General features: G+C 34.9%; 2 protein-coding genes across 2 annotated transcripts; both read left to right on the top strand.

Annotated features, from left to right (window-relative positions):
• Positions 1-1288: 1288 nt before the first annotated feature.
• LOC115985601 (calponin homology domain-containing protein DDB_G0272472) lies at positions 1289-9559 on the top strand. The gene is made up of 15 exons (XM_031108533.1): positions 1289-1421; positions 1507-1594; positions 1661-1707; positions 1852-1941; positions 2085-2138; positions 2826-2903; positions 3001-3069; positions 3151-3303; positions 3387-3513; positions 4248-4288; positions 5398-5487; positions 5571-5675; positions 8532-8681; positions 8952-9061; positions 9153-9559. Exons 1-15 carry the CDS (start codon positions 1386-1388, stop codon positions 9226-9228), a joined length of 1314 nt encoding a protein of 437 aa, XP_030964393.1. The 5' UTR covers positions 1289-1385; the 3' UTR covers positions 9229-9559.
• Positions 9560-15254: 5695 nt separating this feature from the next.
• Positions 15255-20023, top strand: LOC115985593 (eukaryotic translation initiation factor 3 subunit G-like). The gene is made up of 2 exons (XM_031108525.1): positions 15255-15726; positions 19217-20023. The coding sequence occupies exons 1-2, from the start codon at positions 15375-15377 to the stop codon at positions 19756-19758; spliced, it is 894 nt and encodes a 297-aa protein (XP_030964385.1). The 5' UTR covers positions 15255-15374; the 3' UTR covers positions 19759-20023.
• Positions 20024-20724: the final 701 nt, after the last annotated feature.

The following is a 20724-nucleotide window of genomic DNA, read 5'->3' as shown; positions in this document are numbered from 1 at the left end:
CTCATTCTCAAGAAATGGACATTATGCTCTACCGACAAACATATTTTTTATATAATGATCATTGTAATATTGGTTTCTTATGAGATTTTTCCATCATTCAAAGGAGTTTATAAGGTTTTCATGCTTGTAAGTGCTTCCTTGTGACCTTATAACTGAGTTCAATTTTGTTTATCATATTTTATTAAAGTTTAATTCAACTTCTTAGCTGTTAGTCCTAATTGATCCATAAATTACTACCTTTCATTCACTTTGATGTATAGCTTGATTAATTAGGCTTCAAGCTTTTTACTATGCACCTTTATATGTTAATCGATTAGATGAATTAGGTTATGACTTATTTAGCTAGCAATCAATTTAAGTATAATCATGGATGTAAGGACAAAAAACCTAGCAGCCCAAGCTCACTTAAAATAGTGGCTAGATCAGTTCAACCGTGGCCTAAAACAATGAATTTGTAAAAGAGAGAAACAAACAACAAGAAGGAGGTCATGCCCGAGGATGAGAATAAGGAAGAAAAAGAAAGATGTAATTAAATGGATGAGCTCATTTCTCAAACAAGCTGGCCCGAGGAGGCCACAGTTATACAATAAATGCTACTATTCACTCTCTTCTCGCAGTGATCTTCTTGTTTATTTTCTATATCTTGATACTTGTTATGATTTGTCCATTTGAACAAAATATTTTCAAGTATTGATTTATTTTGATGTATCATTTCATGAGTTACAATTAATTATATATACAATATAAAATAAATATACCTCATGGTTCTATATCATATCAAGTTATTAATTCAAAATTAAATAATTCACATTTTTAATACCATCATTACATTAACAAACATGTTACAAGTGCGAAAAAGTTTTTTTTTTTTATTTTAAAAGTAATAAAAAGAAAATGTTATACGTGAATAAATAATGACAAAAAAAAAAAAAGCAGAGTTTAGCAAAATTGGTAAAAAAAAAAAAAATTATTAACCTAAAAGTCAAAATGGATCAAAGTCTAAGTGAAATAGATTAGCGATTCATATTTCATTAATTAGTACGAAATTTTCTCATAAAATTGACAATATTATTTCAATATGATCGTTGTTTAAAAATTAGTCAACGAAATTAAGAAACTTATAACTCAATAATATTATTTATTCTCTATGAGAAGAAACGGCATTGTCCATTTGAGGTATTGTAATTATTGAATTATTTTATAAATTAAAAATTAAAAATTAAAAAAGAAAAAATTAAAACCGTTAAAAAAAAATAAGGAGGGACGGTTTTTTGCTAAATTATTTAAAAATATATAATTTGGGTTGGAGAAAAGAAGAATCGCAGGGAAAGGGAGCAGCCTGAGGCCAGGCAGAGTTTGTTCAAATCATCTCTCTACCCAATACCATGGATGCGCACCACGCCTCCCTTGGTCGACGAACGGTAACACTTCTCATCCCATCGCTTTCTTCATTTCTGAATTTCTAAATCTCCTCTTCTTCTGTTTGATTATTCCTTCAAATCTCAGTTGGAAGAGATTCGTCAAAAGAGAGCAGCTGAGAGATTGATCAAAACTTCTTCTGGACCAGATCTCACCCAACCTTCCTTTCACAATGGTTCGCACCATCTCTCTCTCTCATAATCAAATTAAAATTTTAAACTTTTTTTTTTTCTGTGCACAGATTTTGTTGGAATGAAAAAATCAGAGAGCGGAAATCGACTCACAGAGGTAGGTAAAATAATTTGTAAATAATTTCAATTTGGAGAAATTTCCTCAAATTTTAATTTTTAAGCCTTAGTTTTTGATTGGTTGCTTACTTGCTGTTATGTTTTAGTCTTTTTTTGTTAATATGGTTTCTAATTGGTGTTCCAGGCCGATGTTAGTGGTTTGGTATCTCAGCTACAAGACCTACAGAGGAAGAATGCAGAATTGGAGGAAGAGAACAATAAATTGACTTCAAAGGTAACAAAACTCCATTAAATTCTGTGTGTGTGTGTGTGTGTGTTATTGTTTTGTTTATAATATACAGCTAAGGAAGCTTGTTTTTTTTGAGTAATGAATTATATGATTAATTACTGATTAGTTAGATATTTTTTCTGTTTCAGCTTCAAACTAGGGAAGCTGAGAATGATGCGCAACAAAAGCGTTTGACTAATCTGGTAATTGAAAGCCATTCATTGTTCTTCACTATGTTTTGCAAAGATAGGCTGTGTTGGTTATCATTCCCTTGTGCATTTGTCAGTTTATTTGTTGTTTGTGTACAAGCACATTGCACATTGTTGGCACAGGGTTAAAGTGATGGGAAGTGTGTGAGGAGCATGATCTATTGAGTTGGTTATACTAGGGTTCAGGGGAAAATTTGGTGTTCTTACAATTACTGGGATATTTTTGGTAATTGAGAATACACTAGCCGCCCTAGGCTCATTATCGTAATTTCACACAAGCTTTTTAGCTCAAGAAATAGGGCTGTATATATATGCTTATGATCCTTGTAAATCCTTCTGTAGCTGTTATAATTAAACTGCGTGCGTGTTCTCACTTATATATTTTTGGTTGGTTAAGTCGTGGGAGCAATCCATAATAGTAATTTCTAAATGAGAAATCTAATTAGAAACTCAAAAATGACACACCACCCAGCTAGATATTCATGTAGTGAAAACCTTGTCTTTTTCTTTATTTTTTAATTCTAGATTTTCTTTGAGGTTGAGATTTTTGCTTCTTTTGCTCATTATTTGTTTGTCCTGCCTTAAGACTTTTTGTCAGGCAAAACTCTTCTTGATGTTTCAGTTCAAAATTTTTTTTTTCCTCCCTGTATTAGCTTATGTTGTTTTTGCCATCAATTTCAGGAACAAAACACTGTACCATCTCTGAGAAAAGCTCTAAAGGATGTCGCGATGGAGAAAGATGCAGCAGTTGTTGCACGGGTACAGACTGTGCACGCTATATGTTTTCCTTACATGTTTACTAATTCATTTTGTTTTCTTCTGTTCTTTACCCACAAAGTCTCGTATATTAGTGTAGGAGGATCTTTCTGCTCAGCTTCGTACACTCAAGAAACGTCTAAAGGAAGCAGAGGAAGAACAGTATCGAGTATGCAATCAGTTTCTATATATATGAAGGCATAGGAATTTTTTTTTTTTTTTTTGGTTCTTACTAGATCTCTTGCATTAGGCTGAGGAAGATGCTGCAGCCTTGAGAGCAGAGCTGAATTCAATGCAGAGACAAGCAATGAATCCACTTGGGGGAATCAACTCAATTGGAAATCCACCAGATCATGTACAAATCTTAGAAAAGGAACTAGCTAGTTTAAAATCTGAGTTACAGGTTAGAACTGTTTGTTTTAATTTTTTTATCTTTCATTTGAAGTGTTTGTTTATGAGTGTCTCATGGTGGCTTACATTTTTTAGCAAGTGTTAGTATTGAGGCAGCAAGAGCAACAACGATTAGTGGAGGAGCAGGCCCGGATTTCAGCTCTCGTTTCTGAAAAGCAGGAGTTGGAAGAGAAACTGACAGCTATATCCAGAAGGGCTTCAGGTATTATCCATGAATTGTTTTTTGTAGTTTGTGTTGTATATGCAATGACTCTTGAGATTTGATGATATTTGCTATTGTAATTCCAAGATGTACATAATAAGGGCAATGAACTAGGAGTCGTTTCATAACAAAGCTTCTTTCCATGTAAACAAATTGCTGAAAATATCTATTGAGAGATGCCAATGACCTTGAGATATTGACTATTGCTGTCATGAATTTTACCCTTCAAGGAAGTATGGACCTTTAGAATACCTGTTCATTATTTGTCTTGTTTTGTTTGTCAGATTTTGTTTGCATATTTGACTTAATGTTTGAATTTATCTCTCCCTCCCTCCCTCTCTCTCCACACAAACACAAATACACTTATTTATATATATGGATCTATATATACATATATGTAACTGTCCTAGATCCTGCAAGCCTTTAACATTTTCATTTTTATTGTCAATCACAAGAACCCTACTCAACTAAATAAGGCCTATGTAGTATGTACATAATTACTTGGGAGTTAGCTGTTGGAATCCTTTTTTGCCTTTTAATTTTGGGTAATTTGTAGAGCCATATCTTCTTTTAATCACATGGCATCAGGCCTTCCAATATGGTTATATAGCTAGATTCTTTGAAGATATCTTATCTGCAGTGGTCATTGCCTTCTGGCGTATAAGAAATGTTTAGAAGATCTTTTCTACTAGCATGTTGTTCAACCATTGTGTACCCTTGTTTGTGCAATGCAGAAGAAGTTTCAGAAAAAGTGGCACAGAAGGAATTATCATTGGTAAGAGAATTTCTTTGCTTGCTTGTACTATTTTTGATTGGTCCTGGTCCTGGATTTGGGGTTTCACACATTGTTCTTTTATTTTAGAGTTTCAAGTTTCTCTTAGATTTTCCCTTCGAGACTTCTGTACTTTTTTCATTGTGTTCATCATTGTGAACATGAAGTATATTTGATCATTAATAAAATTACATTAATTACTTATCAAAAAAAAAAAAAAGAGAATTTCCTTGCTTGATGATCTTGTTTTGAAATTGCAGAGTAGCTATTTCTGTAGTTTTGATCTATCAACATACCTAGTTTAGTCATAATTGGGTGAATTTGTTAATTAGTTATTTGCAAAGAAATTGTGTTTGTTAATCATTATGTCCACTACTGGTCTTTGGTAGGATTGTAAATGAGCTGAGTATTAAGAGTTCAAGATTATTCATTTAAAGCTTATTTCGAACATAAGCCCAGCTTGAGCTCATCATAAACTAAATTACATGTTCAAGCTTGGTTCATTTTCTTGTTGAACAAGCTCAAACTTGTTTATTATATACTTGATTAACTTATTATTTTTCCCTATATAGTAAACACTAAGATCAAAAAAATTTTATTGTTAAAAATATGTATAATTTTTACTACAAAATGGACTATTTTATTATCAATACATAATAAATAATAATTTTAGATCTTATCAACTTATTTACAAACTTACATAATCCATTCTCAAATCTATATAAGTATATATACATATATATATATATTTTACATGTATTCATATGAATGTATAATATTATATATACTTAAATCAAGCATCATACTCATGAGTTTATTCACAAATACATTATTATGTTTGAGCTTGGCTAGTTTAATAGTCAAGCTTAAGTACTTAGGCTTGAGCTTGGCTCATTTGCTAAATAAAGAAACATAGTCTGAGCTGGCTGGGTTCATTTATAACCCTAGTCTTTTGGAAAGTTCATATGAATTATCCCAATACCTTAGTTTTTTCCATAACCGTGGGCCCATGGTATCTCATTGTTTGATGCACCTAAAGTGGGCACATATTTTGGAGGCTTATGTTATGCTGTTTTGATCTTTATTCTGTGTTTTTATTTTCTAAATTGCAGGAAGACAAGGAGAAACTTGAGAAGCAGTTGCATGATATGGCAGTAGTGGTTGAGAGATTGGAAAGTAGTAGACAGAAACTTCTGATGGAGGTTGGTCTTAGCTTACTCTATTATTCTTCAGTAAAATGTGCTCTCCATTAGATGGAAAAGATGCTTGATTATGTTTTTGGCAGATTGATTCCCAATCTTCGGAGATAGAGCGGCTTTTTGAGGAAAATTCTAATCTCTCAAGTTCTTATCAAGAGGCAATGGGTGTAGCAGTGCGCTGGGAGAATCAGGTATTGACCATGAAGGTTCTACAGAATTTTGTTTGTGAATTGGGAACTGCCTAATTCCTGTATTCTCATATTTTATCCAAAGAGCATGGTAATTTTGTTGTTTTATCTACAATGCAGTAAATCTGGTTTCTTATAGATAGACTAATCTGTTAATAATCAGTGCATATGTGACACATTGGTGGTACCAGGTTATGACAGAAAATGACAAGTAAACTAATAAAATATGTAATAAGGTAATAATAACTAATAAAATACTAACGTGGGAGTAGTCCTATTTTGACTAGTAAACTAAAAACCTAGTAAGGTAATAATAACTAATAGGGTAAATTCCACTAAATACCCCTGAGATTTGAGCTAATACCAACCAAGTCCAAGACAATTCAAAATTGTCTAAATTGGTCCCTAAACCCAACTGAGTCTCTACTCACTGTTAACTCCGTTAGTCAATTTTTGTCATCTCAAACCTGTCTCTTCATAGGCTCTGCTCTGTGACTCCCTCTCTCCCTCTTTCTAACCTCAAATCCACCACAACCAACTAACAACCCAATAGAAACCAATACCAAAACTCAACCAAACTCATAGTAATAAAACCAAAATCCTCCAACAAAATCCAAATTGAAAAAACCCAACAGTGTTGTTTTTTTCTGCACAATGGTGTTTTTCTGCGCAGTGATGTTTTCTGCAGTGTTTTTTTTTAGCAGTGATGTTTTTCTGCAGAATAGGTCTGGTTTTCCCTTGTTTTGATGGTACAGGGTTCTTATTCTCAAAAAACCCCCAAAAAATATTACAGCAAACCGACCACCACAATGAAACCCACAACCACCCTGCAGGAAATCCACCACTACCGAAAAGCCATAATAAAACCCATAGCAACAAAACCCAAAGAACTTTCTCAGTAAACAAACAGGGAAAAAAATGATTGAATGGAACCAACAAGCAAAACTCAATGAAGAGGAAAACACAACAAATCAAGTTCATTTGAAGATTTAAACCCAAATCACAACTTGCAATCAAGAACTATGACGAAAAATCAGCCTCTCAACTCAAAATTCTAATCCAAAACAAACCCAGTCAATCAAAACATCCACTGACCCCAAATTCACAGATCTCAGCAAGGAAAAAAAAATTGCTTTGATCTATGTGGCTCTGTGACCATCCACTACCAACCAACCCACAGCAACTCATCATCGCTGATTGAAACCTAACCACTCGTAACCCACACCACGGCACTGCCATAAACACCATGAGAGAGAAAATCCAAACCCTCCAATGCTAATCTACACCACGAACCACCACTAACCCACACCATGGCACCACCGCAAGACCATGAGCGAGAGAAGGTAAGGACTTGAACGCCAATCCATTCCAAAACCCATGAATTACCCGGACCACGGTGCCGCTGCAAAGACCATGTGAGAGAGAAGAGAGGGTGAGTGAGTAAGAGAGAAGAAGAGAGAGGTTTGAGAGTGAGAGAGATTAGAGGATCAGAGAGAGAAGACAGAGAGACAAGAGAGTAGAAATATCAGAGAGAGAGAGAGAGAATAAAAATAAATAACGGCATTACAAGCCGTTTAATTTTAAGGACTGAAATGGTCAATTTTAAAATGTTTTGGACCTAGTTGGTAATAACCCAAATCTCAGAGGTAATTAGTGGAATTTACCCTAACTAATAAAATACTAACTTGGACTCAAAGAAAATGAAATTAAGATACTAAAGATCTTTAGAAAATTCTAGGCTCAGCGAAATCACCAAAATACCCTTATTTCATAGAGATTGCAGAAATTATAGTTTTCCCCTAAATTTAAAGTGACCATTTTTTTATTATAAAAACCAAATAAAAAACTTTTTTAACCCTTGGAGACGTATATCTAGCCTTTAAAACCTCATTGCTTTTACTGAAATTGGAGTTCACACATTGGCCTTATAAAATAAATCTTGAATAGACGAATTTGCAAAGTAGTAACAAATTAATTTTCCATGGCTGCATCAGAAAATCCTTATTATAACAGGAATAATGTGTTATTATGTGTGTTTTTTTAATCTTTTTTGAAAGACTTGGAAAGGGGGGAGAGGGGAGGGACTGAGTGGATAAGGTAATTGCATAAGTGTACGAAGGTCTGATATCTCAGTATAGAGTATAAAATTCTTTTCTTGGTATTCTTTACATAATTTTAATTTCTTCTTTTCTGCTATGTGTGTAAAGACATATGGGAATCATCCTAGGAAAAAAGTTCTTCTATTATGATTTTTGTCAAAGTATTCATGCTTTGGATTATATCTTCTAACAATAGATATAAAAATGCAGATTAGAGTATTAATTTCTTTTCTTGGGATCATTTCATAAGAATGCTAACCTGGTCTGTTGAACACAAACTATGAAATTGAGTTTGCCTTTAAATATGTTTTCTAAATTATAGGTTTGTAGGGATTATGACCATTATCGAATTGAATGAACATTTTATGTTGATTAAGGAACATCAATTAAACTTAGGTTTTTCATTTTTAATAAGCTTTTTCTTAGCCTGAGTAGAAGTTGCAGGACTATCACATATGTCTCAATACGTCTGTGAATTTTGGTGGTATACTTGAGTTTTTTTCTGGAGATATAGAGTAATAATAACAATTGCAGAGGTGGAGAAAACAAAAATTGTGACTGTAACTTGATTAGATTTTGAACTGTGTTATGTCTGGCAAATAGTTAAATTTTAGATCATGGATGCATTAAAGAACTCTCAACTTTGAAGGCTTTGGGGGACTGTCTAACCTATTTATTTTCCACGAGAAATTATCTGCAGAAATCAATAGTCACACTTTCTGTTTTAACATTAAACCCTGCCTGACATATGACTTTATAGGTGAAAGACTGTCTTAAGCAGAATGAGGAGCTTCGCGGAACCGTAGATAAGTTGAGAACAGAGCGGGCCAGGGGCATTCCTGAATCTTATAGAGATGGGGTGAACGAGACTGGTTCATCAGCATCTACAACTGAAATTCTCTCTCTCCAGGTGAGTGGTGATTTAATGTTTGGAGGTTTTATTCCTTTGTTTTACGTGGACATCAGTTAAGTAAGAACAAGTCCAACGTTAGAACTTCACAGAAAATTGTAAAAACCGAGTAAGTGGGTTTGCCAGAAGACCTCATCAATTAAACTTTTTGAAGGGGTTTTTTTTTTCCTTGGGCCCTTCTATGCTTCACTGTGCGGTCTCATCCTAAATTCTTATTTGGTTATACTTGCTGTGTGATATTTTTGCTGGTCTATTTGTTTTTGTTTATAGGGCCAACTAGGAAAAGAACAGAGCAGAGCAGAGGCACTGTCAGCAGAGGTCATGCAGCTCTCAGCACGACTTCAACAAATCACACAAGCATATAATGGTCTTGCACGCGTGTAAGACTCTCTCTCTCTCTTTGTTATCAAATTCGTTTTGGTATTGAGTTATGAAAGATAAATCTTTTGTTGATTTTTTTTCTAAATGCAGCTATAAGCCTGTGTTGCGGAACATTGAAAGCAGTCTCATCAAACTGAAGCAAGATGGGTCTGTGACTGTGTGGTGAATGCAGGAGCAATGTTGTGATATTTTGCATGAGGTCGTTAAAGCAGATCATTCATGTGTGAAGAGTTTCAAATTTGTGTTGGCATTTTTTACTTTCTAAGTTTTAACAAATGAGTTTTGTGATGATGATAGACATGGCTTTTCAGAGTGACACTGATGAGACAATTTTGTAATGCAATATCCTAGTAAAACAAAAAAAGAAAGAAAATAACAGAAACCTCAATTAGTAGTAGAACTTGTGCACTGAATTCAACTTTCGTTGGATTAGGCTGAGTTGAGTTTGTGTAATTTGAAAAGAAAGTCAAGTATAGGGTCGTAAATTTTTTAGTTAATTTTTTTACTTTCTTATATCAAGAACTCAAACCCGATTGTTGGCTTGGCTTGGGTTTGATTTATTGGACAATTTAAATAGAATTATAGGTTTATTATGGTTATCAAGAAACTAATTCAAATAATGGAACAGTTATCGTATTGAGACTTTTTACAGGGAAATCAAGTTCCTACATGGTTAATCTATGATGAAAGAAACAAAATTGATTTAAAAGAAAGGGGATTTAAAAATAAAATAAAAAGAGCCAAAATAATTTGTCCCAAACCTGTCTCTGGTGCTATTAGGGTGGGGTCGGGTAGTGGTGTAGGTAGGGGTATAGGTCTAAGGTGTAAAACATATCAATCATCACAAGGAAAAAGGATTGCAATGTGTTAATAATGAAATAAAAATTAATTGCACAAGTTAGATGTGATCTTATCTCATAAACGTCCACATTAAAGAAAAAGAAAATTAGAAAATCATTTTATGTTAGACATTGATGTGTTATAATTTGACAACAGCCTGTCTATTAGTGGTGAAAACATGTGCACCTGTCTAATTGGTACCACCTGTCATTTATCAATAGGTGAGGTGGCATCCATTTCTTCTAAAAGTACATGTCATAGACATAGTTAAATATGATATCGCTTTAGTAAGATTAAACCCATAATCCTCCATGGTTTTCTACTTTAAGGAATCTCTAGCTTTATTAGTATTATTAATGAAGCTTTATGGCATAGAGTTTTCACTTAAACTTGGTTAAATTACTAGTTTTCAAGAAAAAAGAAAAAGAAAGCTATGGCTCTCACATCTTGATGGAAACCAGTTGGTGAAAAAGCTTACTATATTAATAAACTAAAGGGGGGAACATAAAAAGAAAAAGCTCTTAAACAATTCTTTTTGAACGAAATTCCTTGGTTTATGCCAACAATACTTATTAAGCAAGTAATCATGCCCATAATTAAAGTATTTTGGAACCTTTTTAAAGTGTCTTACAGTCTTATGATAGAAACAAACTAATGAGAATTGAGTTTTTGCTGACACATTTCAAGTCATGAAGAAAAAAACCATATGTTTCTGCATCCCAAGCCGTAAGCACAAAGAAAGCAACAATGGAGACTCAGATAGTTCTCCCCAGAAAAAACACTCCCATCACAAATCTAAAAAAGATGGCAAAAGCAGAGGCCATGCTTCCACGGCTCCTGCTGATCATGTTGGAGCCAACCATTCTGATGCTGCCAATGCTAACTCTGATGCTGGCATGGCTGTTGCTATGATGGGTGCATCCCATGTGTCCACGGTCGCCAGCACCGATGGTTGTGGTGATGGCAGTGGTCATGGCGGTGGCGGTGATGGTTGTGTTTGATATGCTATTGAGGGTTGGTATAGCATTTCCCTTTTTGCATCAATGTTATTGTCAAATTATATTTGTTGTTATTTTTTAGAGGAGGTGATGACATGTTGGTTTTGTTTTACCTCTCCTTCTCTTTTCAAAAATTTTCCCATTATGCTTTTGGATTTTTTGTACTTTTGATTCGAAAGAGTGTGTGTGTGGACAATGTGAATGTGGTGGATTCTGTAAGCTGGTGAGAATAGATGAGGAACCTTGATGATGTTTTATGTGTGGCAGATTGAATAATAAGGAAGGATGTGTCTGAAATCTCAATATTTCCTACAGTTAGAACATGTACGTTTTTTGAGTTTGTGAAATGAATTCTTTCTCTAAAGTCTATGCTTTTCTTTCCTATGAATTTATGGCTCACCTTTTCCTATCTATGGTTTTTATTTTGGAACTATATATTCAGAGGCCACATTAATGAAATATTTGGCATTGGCTTGGCAGTTCAGCTGTCATAGGCTGATGGTTCAAGCATTATGGATTTATGCCATTTCATAATTATAACTAAATAAATAAAGGCAATCTCATAATTCATTCACCAGAAAAGATAATCTTGAAGTCTCTTCTTTCCAAAAACTTGATTTATGGACTCGGCTTCATGGTAATGAGTACTTACATGTGAAACAATCTTTCGTCATTCCTCAGTCCATGCAGAAAATGTGTTGGGTGATGAAATTGGATGAACAAGCATGATCCGAGAAGAAAATGGGAAATTGTTAATACCTTTTAAATCTGAGACATCATGTTTGAAATAATTTGCTTCAAAGGATAGAGGAAATTGAAAACATAATAATGTCAATACAATAAGTTAACTTTCATGTTTGAAATATTTTGCTTCAACATATAGAAGACATTGATTCAAATGATATCTTCTGTTCTTCTCAAAAAAAAAAAAAAAAAAAAAATCTTCTGTAATATATCAAAATAAATTTCAACATTTCCTTCCTTAGATTTAAATTAATTTACTAGAGTACCTTTCTTTTCATTTTGATCCATCTATCATTTTAACATAAAAAAGAACTAAAAAATTTGTGATTTAGTGATATTATCCAATTCTTCGTGAAGATTAATTTGAATTCGAATTCCCCGTTTCTTGTAAAAAAGAAAGAAAGATGGAATTACTATAAGAGCTAAATCTTGAAAAAAGAAAAGTTCACCCAGAAAGTAGTATATATGATGGGAGCATGAAGATCAAACTAACTTGACCAACTCTAGACTCTAGAGTCTAGACCAGTCAAATCCTATCAATTTGCAATGTATGCGTGTGGATTTTTTTTTTTTTTTCTAAAGCAATTGTTATATGTCGAGTTTGTTCGGTGTTAAATTGTTAATCGAGGGCCTTCATTTTTTATATGTATACAGCCCCTTCTTTAATTTAACTGATCATAGTTCAACCTTTAGGGCTCTTTAATTGGGTGGGTGAACGATTTACGTAGAGCAAGCTTTTCCTTACGTGGGGCTCTCTAATTGATAGCTCACGTTGTGAAAGATACATCTTGTAGGTTAGGTTGACACAAACTTACCAACCTAACGCCTAGGGGCACTTGGTCTATATTCTACTGAGGCAAGGAACAGGAACTCATAGCCTCCACAGCGAAATTAGTTTGTAGAGCTCATCATAGGAATGTTGAACCTTGGGTTGATTTGATTAAAATCAGTACTTGAATTGGCTTAATGGGAGAAGGGGTTCCAAGGTTAGAGCCTTAATTGGTTTTAAAAAGTGTTATTCTATTTTTCTTAAAGGCCAGTGTTGCTCTATCAGGAATGGAGATAGCACTAGAGTTAGGCATGAATTTGAATTGGTAAGGATTCGTTGAGAAGTTTATTAATTGGTTCTACTCCTTTTTGAAGGAGTCCTAAAGTGAAGGATCTTCTTCTAGAAAAATGGGTAGGAGGATGTTTATAGGCTTTCCTTCAGCTTGTCAGACAATTTGTTACAAGTTTTGAAAGTTATTCCCACTTAAAGGTTTAATGACCTTCTAGATGTCAATCTGGACTAATTAGAGCATCCGTATTGGTTGATGCATAATTTTTGTCTATTTTGCAAGAAAAAAACATGTTTTTTCTATTTTACACAAGCACTTTTACAAAACACCCACATCAGTTTGTCTATTCTACAAATTTATTCAATAAAATATTTATTCTTGACTCAATACCCAACCGCCATCAACGATCAATACCCAGCCTCCATCATCAACCCACACAACCACCATCATCAAGCCAACCTCCATCATCAACCCACCCATCAAAATCCCAAAACCACTAATCAAAATCATCAAAACCCAGCCACCATCAACCCGTTCAATACCCAACCACCATTAACGATCAATACCCAACCTCCATTATCAACCCACACAACCACCATCATCAAGCCAGCCTCCATCATCAACCAACCCATCAAAATCCCAAAACCATTAATCAAAATCATCAAAACTCACGGATCAAAATCATCAAAACCACTAATCAAAATCATCGACGATCGGCAACAGCGAAAGCACTGATCAAATAATCAAAACCATCGACAATCTGCAAAGGCGAGAGCAGCAGAGATAAGTGGAGGAAGAGAGCGTGAGGTGAGAGTCAAACCAGAGAGTGAGGTGGAGAGAGGAAATAATAATAAAATATTAAATGGAAGAGTTATAGTAATTGTGCATATATGCACAGTTACTGTAGCACTTGTGCATTTATACATAATTTTACACCCACTGATGTGGGTGTTTTGCACGGTTACTATAGTTCTTGTGCATTTATGCACAATTTTACAACCACTGATGTGAGTTTTTATTTTTTATTTATTTTTATTTTTATCAAAATGTGTAAAATGCCTTACTTTTTCTATTTTGCAAGATTATGCAACCACCGATGTGGTTGCTCTTAATGAGGATTTTTGGCTCAAGTCATTTTATTAACTAGCCAGTAGGAACTCTAGATTTAGTTCTACCTTTGAAGGGTGTAAATGGGTTTATTAGAAATCTAATTCCACTCCTAGAATTAATTTTTTTTTTCTCATAACATTTTTGTTAGAGAAGTTTTGCCTTCCAGAGATTGGCTATACCTCCCCCCTAGTTCGTGGAGTATTCTTTTCCTTGAATCTATACCTTCTTTGAGAGTGTTGCGAGGCAAGTAGGGTTGTAAACAAGCCGAGTTTTTTGAGTGTTGAATGTTCAACCTCAACTTGACAACAAAAATAAAATGTTCATGCTCAACTCAAGCTTGAATGAGCTTGAACTAACCCTACATATAATGTTCAAGCTTGAACTTCTCATAAAGTCCACAACTTTGCACTCGGTTTGGCTTGACTTAATTCATTATTCTAGTTGAGTTTGAGCTCAATATTAAGCTCTTAAACTAGATTCAACACAAGTACATTATCAAACCCATTTGGTTTGAATAAGTGCTCTAAAATTCCAATTAATTAACAGTTTTTCAAGCCCATACAAACTACCAAATCCATAAACAAGCCTAGGCTTGATTTTATTTTTTATTTTATTTTATTTTTATCGAGTCATATTGTTCACGAGTTTGTTCATGAATTTTTTTTTTTTTTTGGCTTGGGCTTGATTATTAAACAAATCTAGAACTAAGGTTTAAGTTTGGCTTGTTAAACAAAGAAACATGAGCTAGCTTTTTATTGAGCCAAACCCAAAATGTTTTTGAACGACTCTGTTCATTTATAACCCTAGAGACAAGCTCCTTTTGGAATCCTATTCATGACTAGCTCTAGCAGTCTTACTCTTAAGTGGTTCAAATGTGAAGATACTAGATTCAAATCTCATAATGAAAAATGCTTGGAAAAATCTCATGCCCTTAACTCAATGCCCACTAGTGCCATCATGAGGTCGAGATAATGGTAATGGCTCACTAATTCCCCTACTTGCAGGCCCAAACCCAATAGATATGATGCTATCATATCATTTTGATGGCCCTCCTAACATTTTTCTTCCATAAAAAAAAAAAAAAATAATAATAATAGTAATAATAATAACAAGGAAAGGATTGGAGGACATTCCATTTCCTACATTCAACAAGCTTGGACCAACAACGCAACAACTATAGTTGACGAAGTGAAACTCAAAAAGGATATATTTTTTCTTTGTTGGATTTTTTTGGGTTCTCTAGTTAACGATTATTATTATTATTATTTTTTATTACTCGATAATTTGGGCCTGATTAAGAAAAAGCCACAATAAGCCCAAATTCTTCTAGGGCCCATAATTACCAAAACGGACGAGAAGCCCAAAAGTAAATAAACCAAATCAGAGTTTCTTATCCACTGACCGCCACTACAACATAAGCACCACGTATAAAATCCCACACGTGAACATCACGAGCATTCACAAAACGGCAAAACCTCACCACCTCGCTCTCTTACTGTCTCTTACCCAAACCCTAAATCTCATTCTCTCTGTTTCTCAGTGAAAAGCAATAGCTAATAGGTATGGCGAGGCAAGGTTCTATTGCGACGCAGCAGCCGCCGAAGCTACGATGGGGAGAGCTGGATGAGGACGACGGAGAGGACTTGGACTTTTTGCTGCCGCCACGGCAGGTGATCGGTCCCGACGAGAACGGGATCAAGAAGGTGATTGAGTACAAGTTCAACGACGATGGAAATAAGGTTAAGATCACAACCACCACTCGCACTCGTAAGCTCGCTAATGCTAGGCTTAGCAAGCGCGCCATCGAGCGCCGATCTTGGCCTAAGTTCGGCGACGCAGTACACGAGGACGTCGGAGCTAGGCTCACCATGGTCTCCACCGAGGAAATCCTCCTCGAGCGCCCTAGGGCTCCTGGTTCTCTCTCTCTCTCTCTCTCTCTCTCTCTCTATTTGTTTTTGTGTGACTTAAGGAATTAGAAATTGTTTGGGTGTGGATTTGGATTTTTTTTTTGGTATGCTGTGGAGTGTTTGGATTTTCTGCGCTAGGGTTTGTACGCTGTGAAATACACACACACACACAGTATTAGATTGTTATGGAATACGATTAGGATTTGTTTGTTTGTATAGAAAATAATCTGCAGAGAAATTCTGTATTTTTTTTTTTTAAATTATGGAAATTTGTGAGAGGATACTTGGGTTAAAACAAATAGGATTTACTTCATTTTTTAAAGAGAAGATTGCTAAATTTTGGTTTGCTTAAATTTGTGTTCTTGGAGAGAATAAGAGAGGAGCCAATTATTAAGCTATTAGGTTTCAAATGAAGATTGATTGGGATTTTGTGGTATTTGTTGTGATTTCCTAAATATGATTCTAATTAGTAAAAAATTTAGGTACGATTCCTTAGGTGCGGTACCTTATATTCCTCGATTAAATTCAGCTATGTGGCTGCATTGACCAATGCAGTACAAAAGGTGCTGTCTTTGCCAAGAACGATTAAATTCAATCATGTGGTTCATTGGACAAAACAATCATATGGATGAATAATTGGGGAACCTAAGGTACAACACCAATGGAATTGTACTTAAATCTTGTCATTTGAATTAATAATTCAGTTGTCTTGTGGGAAAAAAAGAAAAAAAGATATACTTGGTAAAGGTGGCTATTTAATTCAGTTGTCTTATTTATTGGTAAGTTTACACACAGAGTGTTTGGGGGGGGGGGGGGGGTGTTGCCATTTGAGCTACAGCTCATTTGCTCAACTGTTCACTTACGAATATCTGATATTGGTAAGAATTTACATGACATCCACTGAATGAGGCTGGAAAGTCTAATCTATTTATTGGCAATTGGTATCCCATAAATAACATAAGAAACCCTGGTTCATAATTTTATAGAAGTGCTGGATTTGGCTGGTAACATTAAATCCTTTTGTGTTTTTTAGAATTTCCTAGATTTATGTTTGCTAAATGGAAAAGGGATGAAAGGGGTCAATTTAGGAAATGATCCAAATTTCACCATGGTTCATCAGTATGACATATACCATGAAATATACATTGAGCATTTCCATGTTTATGTTCCTCAATTTATTTCCTTGCTTTGTGTTTATAAGCAACTGCTTTGTCTTCATAAGTAAACTAAAAGGTAAGTTGTATTGCCTTTATGCACAATCAAATCGGTGAAAAAAATGATTGTCATAGTTGAGTTGGATGAATGTATTAAAGTTGACCCTGAATGAATCTGCATCTGTAAAGTTGCTCGTTGTCATTTATTTTAATCTTGAAAACTTAGATTTTATACTACATCGGTGTAATTCTGAGTGCTGAATGCATTTTACTTAATGTTTGCATTCATCTATTGTTTCAATGACAAACCATAGAACTTGAGTGTATTAATAATTTCAATCAATATAAAGCCTTTGGGTGTAATATTTACTCTTTTGCTTTAACCTGTTACACTTTTCTTCTTGTTTTTCTTTGTCATATATGTATATTTAAATGTTGGTCAAGGAATTAGGCAATGACATACAACTAGTGGCTTCTAGGGTTGTTTATTGTTACAAACTTGTAAAACCTGATTACTATTTACTAGAGATAAGTATCTTATGACTATTTATAAAAAAAAAAAGGAATCTCATGAGTACATAGGGTTCAACATAACAAGGCTGGGAAGTAGAATTAGAAATCTAAGTGGCTTTTTTGATGATTATGAACTGTTGTTTTGAAAGAAAAACATTAGTAACAATGAAATTTGATCAGAGTTCATTGTAAGAAACAGAAGAGAGAGGAAGAAGTATGTGATCTTGTCTTATTACTTGAAGGACTAGAAATTTCAACTAATTACTTAAATATGTGCCTGTACTTATTGTTGTATATTTTGTTCTCAACCAGTCCTAAATCTGGAAAAAGGAGGATTTTGATAGCTTGATGGCTATGTGGCCAACTCTGATTAGTCTATTGAGGATTCATGGCCAACCCCAAAATTTGGGAATAAGGCTTGGTTGTTATTGTTACTTTGTATGCAAGTAATGATCTTCCTAGATAAAGCAAACTAATGTGGAAAGTATGTTCACTGGTGTCATTAAAGAGAATAGAAATGAACTGATTTTTTTTTTTTTAAGGAGTGGGGGGTGAATTCTAGATTCTAATGTTTGGATGTTTTGGGGAATGGATGGAAAGGATCATGCGATTGCCTTCCACACTCATCTTTGTGTTCTGCCCAAAAGGGAGCAGAATGGAGATTTTCCCCCACTAGCATGCTCTTGAATTCTTTTATTTACCCATATTTATTTTGTTAAAATAAGGGAAGGGCCGAAGGGGGCTGGGGGAGGTTTAAACCCCAGTGTCCAGGCACCACAATAGGTGTTGGAATTTCTAGGGTATCCCTCAAATCCCTTGTATGTACCCTTGATTAATAGAAGGCACAACTAAACATGCTGGTACCAAAGACAGAAAGAAATCAGGGATTTTTTGAGCAGGCTACAGTACTTCAGCAGGTGAGGAGGGAAATTATAGGAAAATTATAGGTTTCTTTCCTCTCCATTTATCCTAAACATACAAATGTAGGAAACATAAATCCTTTTACTTTGTTATTCCTTCCATTCCCTCTTCACACATCCAAATAATTTGAGTGTTCAAACTTTAAGCAAGGTAGATCTTGACACCATTAGACCCATGTAGTTGTTCACATGAAAGCCCTAAATTTACCAAAACTGTATATTTCACTCCAACATTAATAACTAAACTACTTTTGGATGACTGTGTCATACAAGGTTTATATCTTTTGCAAGTCATTGATGGGCAATGGACATTAAGCTATTTGACTTAATTCTAAATATGGGTGCTGAAAGTTGGGTATTTCGAATTTAATGTCTACAAGATGTTTGAATTTTAATGGGTCTAGTTTATGGAATTCGTTAAGATTTTGATAAACCATTGCATTTAATTGGATATGGCTCACTTCTTGAATACTTGTCCTTTAGTATGCCCAATAACCTTGCTAGAGATTCCTCTAATAATGGTGCCATTAGTCTGCAAAGTGTGCATAAGAAAATTAATCAGGGATTTCACTAGCAGACTATGTATGGCTAATATATTTTGAAAAAGGAAATTTGTTTTGTGTCACATGTATGCTTCATAATGTGTAAACTACTTTTGATGTGGGTACGAATAAGTATATTGTGTCTCTAGCAGTCCAATGACCGCAAGTTTATTTTCACATGAATTTATTACTCCTTTTGATATTAAAATTATTCTTTGGCTAAGTTACTTTTAACCTTTCTTAATTCCTCACTCTTTAAGTTTTGTTATTGCTATTGATATTTTGTTGTGAACATTGTAATTATTTGACCACAAGTAGATGGATGAGGGCTTTGTCAATGCTATTAACATCTTTGAAACTGTGAACAGGTAGCAAAGCAGAAGAACCAAAGGCTGGAGGAGACCCCTTGGCTCAGCTTGGGAAAGGAGGTGCTGTCCTCATGGTTTGCAGGACATGTGGTAAGAAAGGTGACCACTGGACTTCAAGGTGCCCTTACAAGGATCTTGCTGCACCACCTGAGGGATTCATTGATAAGCCTGCCTCATCAGAAGCCGCGACGACTGCTACTGGAGCAACCAAGGGAACATATGTTCCTCCAGGCCTGAGAGCAGGGGCAGGGGCAGAAAGAACCGGATCTGATATGAGACGCAGAAATGATGAAAACTCTGTTAGGGTCACCAATCTATCAGAGGACACACGGGAGCCCGACTTGCTAGAGCTCTTCCGGCCGTTTGGTGCCGTAAGCCGGGTTTATGTTGCTGTTGATCAAAAGACTGGCATGAGTAGAGGATTTGGTTTTGTTAACTTCGTGAACAGAGAGGATGCTCAGAGAGCCATCAACAAACTCAATGGGTACGGTTACGACAATTTAATCCTTAGAGTTGAATGGGCCACACCAAGAGCCAACTAGACCATGTGCGTGCAGCACTCTCTCTCATCAGCTAAGGAGTATAATATTACCTGGCCTGTGAGACTTTTGGCAGGATATTAGTCTTTTTCCAAATCTCTGTTCAGTTGTTCTATGTTGAATCCGCTTGCTCGAGATTTCTTGTGCCTTTTGGTATTTCATTTTCATATATATGATAAATGATGAGCTATTTAAAATTTTACATTACCGGTGGCTGTTTTTATTACAGTTGTTTCTTTGATGATATATGATAAGCATTTTGTTGGAAGGTCCTGAAGGTTGAATGCTAAATTTTGACTTAAAAAAAAAAAAAAAAAAAAGTATGCCATGCTATAAAAAGGTCCATATAGATCTTAGTTCTGTAGTCATTAGTTTTTACCAAAAGGGGTGACATTCCTAGAAATATGGTTGATGATGATTGACATGCCTTTACCCTCTTGAACATTTGATTTTATATTCTCTATTCAAGCAGAGCAACAACAGGGGCTAGCTAGTAGCCACAAATGGAAATAAATAGAAGAGTTGTGTGCTCAACTTGTACAAAAATTATGCATTTTGCAGTTCATGACTTCGTTCGGGGATTGTTTGTTTGGTTGGCATTCTCTGTCGATCTCTTTAGTTCATAATCTTATTAGCAGCCCCTCCAAAACTTCAAAAAAAAAAAAAAAAAATTTCTTGGTGTCATTTGCGCGCATATATTTTGCCAGCCAACCGTCTATTTGGGAGGACTTCTAGACAATAAAAAGAGAACACATTCACTCAAAAAGGTTGGATTCCTGACAGTGCATTGGTTGGTTGCCTGCGAGAGCATTAGGCTCAATGCACTATGTAAGTTGAATTTGGTCAAAAAAAAATCCCACTTTTGTTACTTTAGCAACTGTTTATGGACAATTAGGGTCCGTTTGGATGGAGGAGTGAAAAATTGAGAGGATGGAAAATTAGTGGGAGGATGAAAAAGTAGGAGGATAG

The sequence above is a fragment of the Quercus lobata genome, chromosome 1 (genome assembly GCF_001633185.2).
Source record: "Quercus lobata isolate SW786 chromosome 1, ValleyOak3.0 Primary Assembly, whole genome shotgun sequence".
Classification (NCBI taxonomy): domain Eukaryota; kingdom Viridiplantae; phylum Streptophyta; class Magnoliopsida; order Fagales; family Fagaceae; genus Quercus; species Quercus lobata.
The sequence above is the reverse complement of the archived record's forward strand: the minus strand, read 5'-3'. Positions and strand labels throughout refer to the sequence as shown.

Excerpts from the sequence above, each read along its gene's own strand:
- LOC115985601 (XM_031108533.1), top strand. The coding sequence starts at position 1,386 with ATGGATGCGCACCACGCCTCCCTTGGTCGACGAACG. Across the intron at positions 1,708-1,851 it reads GCGGAAATCGACTCACAGAG|GCCGATGTTAGTGGTTTGGT; the intron begins GTAGGTAAAATA and ends TTGGTGTTCCAG. Across the intron at positions 2,904-3,000 it reads ATGCAGCAGTTGTTGCACGG|GAGGATCTTTCTGCTCAGCT; the intron begins GTACAGACTGTG and ends ATATTAGTGTAG.
- LOC115985593 (XM_031108525.1), top strand. The coding sequence starts at position 15,375 with ATGGCGAGGCAAGGTTCTATTGCGACGCAGCAGCCGCCGAAGCTACGA. Across the intron at positions 15,727-19,216 it reads CGAGCGCCCTAGGGCTCCTG|GTAGCAAAGCAGAAGAACCA; the intron begins GTTCTCTCTCTC and ends AACTGTGAACAG.